The sequence below is a fragment of the Halichoerus grypus genome, chromosome 8 (genome assembly GCF_964656455.1).
Source record: "Halichoerus grypus chromosome 8, mHalGry1.hap1.1, whole genome shotgun sequence".
NCBI lineage: Eukaryota > Metazoa > Chordata > Mammalia > Carnivora > Phocidae > Halichoerus > Halichoerus grypus.
In genome coordinates this window covers 435,815-441,814 of record NC_135719.1, presented here as the reverse complement: position 1 = coordinate 441,814, position 6,000 = coordinate 435,815, and the positions used below count along the sequence as shown (strand labels likewise).

At 65.6% G+C, this 6,000-nt stretch overlaps 1 protein-coding gene across 1 annotated transcript in view; it reads left to right on the top strand.

Moving 5' to 3' along the window:
- Positions 1-1,432: 1,432 nt before the first annotated feature.
- The window catches only part of DNAJA4 (DnaJ heat shock protein family (Hsp40) member A4), a 15,109-nt gene continuing 10,541 nt past the window's right edge, over positions 1,433-6,000 (top strand). The window contains exons 1-2 of the mRNA XM_078078783.1: positions 1,433-1,607; positions 2,145-2,283. Coding sequence (XP_077934909.1) covers positions 1,528-1,607; positions 2,145-2,283 — 219 coding nt within the window. The 5' untranslated portion in view covers positions 1,433-1,527. The remainder of the gene's footprint in view (positions 1,608-2,144; positions 2,284-6,000) is intronic.

Below are 6,000 nucleotides of genomic sequence, written 5' to 3'. Positions count from 1 at the left end.
TACTACTGTTATCCCCACTAAAAAGTCAAGGAATTTAAGGCTCAGGAAGGCTAGTCACCTGCCCAAGGTCACACAGCCAGAAGTGACAATGCTGGGATGTGAACCCAGGTCTCCCGGTTCCTGAGTTCGTCGCCCTATTCTGTGCCTGTGGGCTCTGGCCACCCACATATGCCCGTCAGACGGCGTCACTGGTCCGGGGCCCTGAGTCAGGTGGGCGGCGGCGCTGGGCAGCGGTTCTCAGCCCTGGCTGCACACTGGACTCACCCGAGGAGCTTTACGAACACTGATGCTTGGGGTCCACCCCAGAAGTCCTGAAGGCATTGGTCTGCACTGCAGCCCAGACGCAGGGATCCCCATGAGCTGCCGGCAGCCTGCACCGTTATCCTCCCATGTGGTCTCGGGGGAACCCTGAGAGGCAGGCGTGCAGGTGGCAATGACCATGTCCTGCTGATGAGCAAACAAGCTCAGGCTAAAACTCGGGGGGCTCCTAACACCTGGCTACGGAATCTTGCGTCTTGACCTCCAGCTCTGCGTCCTCTGCCCACAGGCGAGCGGCCTGGTGGACGGGGAAAAATAGTGCCTCCCAAACCAGGAACGAGCAGTTGAATTTTGCTTGGATGTTAAAAGTCACTTCACTCTGCCACAGAACTGGAAGAGGGCATGGAGCCTGGCTCAGCCACAGGACCCCAAACAAGACCAGGGGATCCCGGAAGAGAGCAGGGGCCTCCCCCCGACAGTGTCCAAGGGCCGGCTGGAGCTGGGAGCCTGCAGATCACTGACAGCACTCCTTCTATGCCCCTTTCTGCCGCGGTGGGGGTTGGGGGGCCCGCAGCCCAGGCAGGTTAGAGACCTGTGACTGCAGCCTCCCAGGCAGGGACGGGGCGCAGGGCCCAGGGCCACCGAGCCCAGCTCCAGAGCCAACCCCCACCCTCAATGTGCACAATGCCGGGCCCACCAGCCGGGTCCAGCCTTAGTGGTTCCGAAGGTTTCCCACCTGCAGGACACGAGGGGCCACTGCCCACTCTTGGAGACCTGGACACGTGGCTACTCACCCCTGAAGGGCGTCACTGCTGACCCTTGGGGGACTTGAGGGGATCCCCGGTGTGCGCCGTCGGAGGCCCCGGTGCACAGCTGGGGCGGGCAGAGCACCACAGCACGGATCTGGAAGGGCTTACGCTCGCCCCAGCCTTGAAGATGCCCGGGGGGCGCCAGCACATGCGGGGCCCCGGGAACCGCGGTCCCACCACAGCTGCGGGCCCCCGCCCACCCTGAACCCCTCCAGGGTGCCGCCCTGTGCCGCAGGCCTCCGCATGGCCCCGCCGTGACCGCACAGACGGCGGCCACACCCCCGGGCGCGGCCCAGCGCAGGACGCCGCTCGCCCAGCCCCACCCCTCCGGGCAGGGTTCCCGCCCGAGCGACCCCTCGGGCCGGCCGGTCCTCGGGCCAGCGGACCCAGGAAGGGCAAGGCGGCGGGACGGTCGTCGGAGGGCGCCCCCACGCCGAAGCCCCCTTCCCAGCCCCCCAGCATGGCCCGGGGCGGCAGTCAGAGCTGGAGTTCCGGGGAGTCGGACGGGCAGCCGGAGGAGCGGGCGGCCGAGCAGACCGGGTGAGCCGGCGGGGTCCTGCCAGGCCCGGCGTCGGGGCGGGGGGCGTCGGGGGCGGGGACTGAGGACTGGGTGAGTCGGCCACCCGGGGTCCGGCGTCGGGGCCAGGCGAGTCGGGGTTTGCGGTCCGGGGTCGGAGGCCGGGCGTCGAGGGCCGGGGGCCAGGCGAGTCGGCCGTCGGGGGTCGGGCTCCGGGGCCAGGCGAGTCGGCCGCCGGGGGTCGGGGGTCGGGGGTCGGGGTCGGCTCCCCGCCGCGCACTCGCCGCCCCGCCCGCCGCAGCCCGGGCGCCGCCGGAACCTCCGCGAAGGTTCTGGGCCTTTGTGGCGTCACTGTCTCCTCGCGGAACCTTCCGCCGGCGCCGAATAAAACCCGCGGCGGAGGAGCCGGAGGCCGAGTGCGGCGGCCCCGGGCGGCGGGCGGCGGGAGCCCAGGGCGGCCGGAGCCGGAGCCGGAGCCGGAGCGGGGAGCGGGACGCGCGGGCGGGCGGCGGGTCGTCCCGGGCGCACTGACCGGCCTCGCCCGCCCCGCGCGCCCGCAGAGGCAAGATGGTGAAGGAGACCCAGTACTATGACATCCTGGGGGTGAAGCCCAGCGCGTCCCCGGAGGAGATCAAGAAGGCCTACCGGAAGCTGGCGCTCAAGTACCACCCGGACAAGAACCCGGATGAGGGCGAGAAGGTGCGGGGCTCGGGCCGGGCGCGGGCGGCGGGGGCGGGGGTTCAGGGACTGGGGTGGGGGCGGGAGACGGGGTCCTGCCGGGGGAGGGGCTGGGGTGGGGGCCGGCGGCGGGGGTTAGGGGCTGGGGTGGGGGCGGGAGACGGGGGTCCTGCCGGCGGCGGGGCTGGGGTGGGGGCCGGCGGCGGGGGTTAGGGGCTGGGGTGGGGGCGGGAGACGGGGGTTCAGGGACTGGGGTGGGGGCGGGACGGGGGTCCTGCCGGGGGACGGACTGGGGTGGGGGCCCGCGGCGGGGGTTAGGGGCTGGGGTGGGGGGCGGGTGGCTGGGCCCTGGGACCCCGGTGACCCCTGCAGCCCGCCCACTCCGTTGGCTCCGCAGCCCGCTTGCTCGGTGTGTCCCGCACCGCGCGGGAGCCCGGTTGGCACAGCGTCAGGGCAGTTCTGTAGGAGGGGCAGCCGCAGCCCGGGAACCGAAGGCGCGCGCCACCCCGAGTCGTGCGGTTGCGGGAGCGACGGCTGGACACGTTCTGTGTTCCTTCCCTGTTGGTGCCTCAGCGCCGGGACGAGCCCGGTGTGGGGCTTGAGCACAGGGAGGGGTTTGGTCTGCGTGCCCGTCTCCTGCCTGGTCAAGGTCGTGAGACACCCAATAATCACATTGATCAAACAGGGACAGGGACATCTCTACCCTGACACATCATTTTACAGGAATAGTCCAGGTTTTCTGGGACAAATGACCCACGGTTGATCCTAAGGACCAATAATAGGCTGAAGAATGCTCTGCGTAGTGGAGACCTGAACTAAAAATTCCTGTTCAGGGAACAGAGCCGGCTGCTGTCTGTCCCGGGAGGCTCGGTAGCCACCCGAGCAGCTGACCGGCAGGACCACCTCTGGTTCTTGGGAAGGCTGCTTGCCCGTCCCAGTCCTCTTTCCGCTGTTTGTCGCTTCCTTATAAAACTTTGCAGTCTCCGATGGTTTGGGGGAGGTGGGCTTCGGTGGTAGGGGACAGCAGTGACACCCAGGCGGCGGGTGAAGCCGCAGATCAGGCGTCCAGCGGTTAGACGCCCGGAGGTGCCGCCCGAGTGTGTGCCCGCTCCCATGCCGGCGCGGGCTGCCAGGAGGGGTGACTGTTGGCAGCAGTGATAGGAGATTTATATTTAGCCACATGTGCCGAGTGCGGCTGTCACAAGTTTAACATGCTTTCCTGTAAGACCGTTTGCTGCTCACTCGCATTCTCTCGTTTATATTTAGAGGGCTTACTGTAGCTTTTTGAGGGCCTGGCTTTCTCCGTGGTGTTGGTGATTCACAGACGTGCCCGCGGGCGGGTTCACCCGAGCCTGTGCGTGAGGATCTCCTCTAAGGGGAGCGGATCCAGGCGTCTCGGCTGACGGCTCGGGGGGCTGGCGAGAGGCGGCTTGCGGGGAGGCCTGGGGCCTGGCTTCAGTCACATCTCCGAGCGCCGTCCGGGAGCGTGTTCAAGGCTGTGTGCGTGCACTTGGAGCGAGTCTCCTCCGTGCCCTGACGCTGTCCAAAACTTGCACTTGACCTCTACGACATTTCCGTGGGTGTTGCCCTGTGCATCTCTCTCTCAGTAGACTGTTTGGTTTGCTTCAAGCTAGTGTTTACTTAGAGCCAGGCACCGAATTGGTGTCTCATGCGAGGCTCCTGACGGTGAGCACCTGGGGCGGGGGGTCCCATGACGTCCGGGTGCGGCACGGGTGCCGGAGGGTGCGCGGGCCCGGGGCGGGGGTCCCGTGACGTCCGGGTGCGGCACGGGTGCTGGAAGGTGAGGGGCTGGCCAGGGGAACGGAGCGCACCCCGTGCGACGGTTTGGAAGGGCAGTTGCGGTGAAGGGGGATTGGCAGCTCAGTGGACGTGGGGTTGGAGATCAAAGGGGTGAGGAGCCGGGGGACACAGTTCATGGAAACTCTGCCGTCCAGCTCCCTGAGAGGAGACTCACTCATTCATTCCCCAGATCCCCACTTTCTGGTTCTGCTGTGTGCTGGGCACGCAGTGTAGACGGTTTCTTTTTCGTGCACGTCTGGGTGCAGTTCTGTCCACCTTCTCTGTCACGGGTAGAGCTGGTAGGGCCTTTTTCTTTCTTCCTAAGTTTGTCACTGCATTATTCATGTCTCTTCAAAAATAGATTAAGCCATCCTGTCACCCTGCGGGGAGGCACGTGAGCCGGCTGGGGTGCTGGCCTTTGTTTTGTGCTTGTTGTCCCGTGTTGCTAGGCGTCGGGCAGCCCGTTTGCTGGCAGGTGCCCCCGGAGTCTGTAGGGCCAGCTCTGCGGCGCCCGGCCGGTCAGGAAGCCGTCCTCTGCCGGGGCAGTGCGAGCGGGCGTGCTCTCGCCTGTTGGCCTCATTGGCTTGCGAGGAATTCGGCCTTTTGGCCAATTTCACTGTAGCTTTTCTTTGGAATAATAGATTTTCAAGTTAAAAAATCACCCAAGAGAGCAGAACAGTACAGGAAACAGAATATAGAGGAAAACCCACCATACACATCACCCTGCTATTCCCGAGCTGCTCTGCAGGCGGCCTTTTGGGGGGTGATCATAGTGCTCATCCTGGTAGCTTCGGTCACCACCACATATCCTCACAAATCCTCTCCCGAGTTGCGACATCATCCCGAAGTCATTTTTTCCTAGGTGCGTGGTGATCTCGTTAAGGCCCCGGGGCAGATGGTCAGTCTGAACAGTGAGCTGGTGAGAGCACTGACCTCCAGCCGAGGGGGCAGGGCCGGAACCCGGGTTAGACTCGGGGGGCTGGAGCCGCAGGGGCGGGGCGGGGCCCGAACCCGGGTTAGACTTGGGGGGCTGGAGCTGCAGGGGCGGGGTGGGGCGGGGCCCGAACCCGGGTTAGACTTGGGGGGCTGGAGCCTCAGGGGTGGGGCGGGGCCCGAACCCGGGTTAGACTTGGGGGGGGTGGCTGGAGCCGCAGGGGCGGGGCGGGGTGGGCCTGCTTGTGGCCATGGGAGCCCCCACCCTGTGGGAGATACGGCCTCTGATTAACTGCCCAAGGACAGGGCACTGCTTTTGCTTCTCAGGGTGATCATTAGGTGTGTTTCAAGTGTGCAGAGTATTTGGGGAGTGTTTCTAGTGGAAGTTCTCAGGAAGCATATTCATCTGGTCCCTGACGTGCACACAGGCCCAGAAGGTCTGGGCTCCCGAACCAGGCACCTGCTCCCCACCCCGCAGTCTTCCTGCCATGGAGAGGTGGTGTGAGGCCTGCTTCTTCGCAGAAACACAGAGAAGCACCTGGGCACGACCCTGATGTCGCTGGAGGACTTGGCTTGTTAAATCGCCTAGTCCTTTGTTGGCTAGTACGGCTCTCCAGGACCCGAGAGAACTAGCTTCTCTGTCACGTCCCCGTGTGTGCTTCCTCCTGGCGCTTCTCTTCTCTGTTCTGTGGAGGTGGCTGTGCTGTAGGATGTTGACAGAGACCCCGTCTCACGGACTGGAGAGGACTGTGCAGGGCACCCTACTTCCCATACTCATTCCTGAACTCCTAGAACCAAGCCATTCATCTAACACGCAGACGGCCCTCTGGGTCCCGGGCACAGCAGTGGACGCAGCTGAGCGGGCCCTGTGCTCACGGGGTGGCACTAGTGAGGCGGTGGGCTGGCCGTGTACCCACACGGGCCTGGCTGTGACTCCGAGTCGGGGGGAGAGGTGGGAGGCCATTGAGGAGCTGACGGCAGTGACCCAGGCGCAAGGTGGTGGCC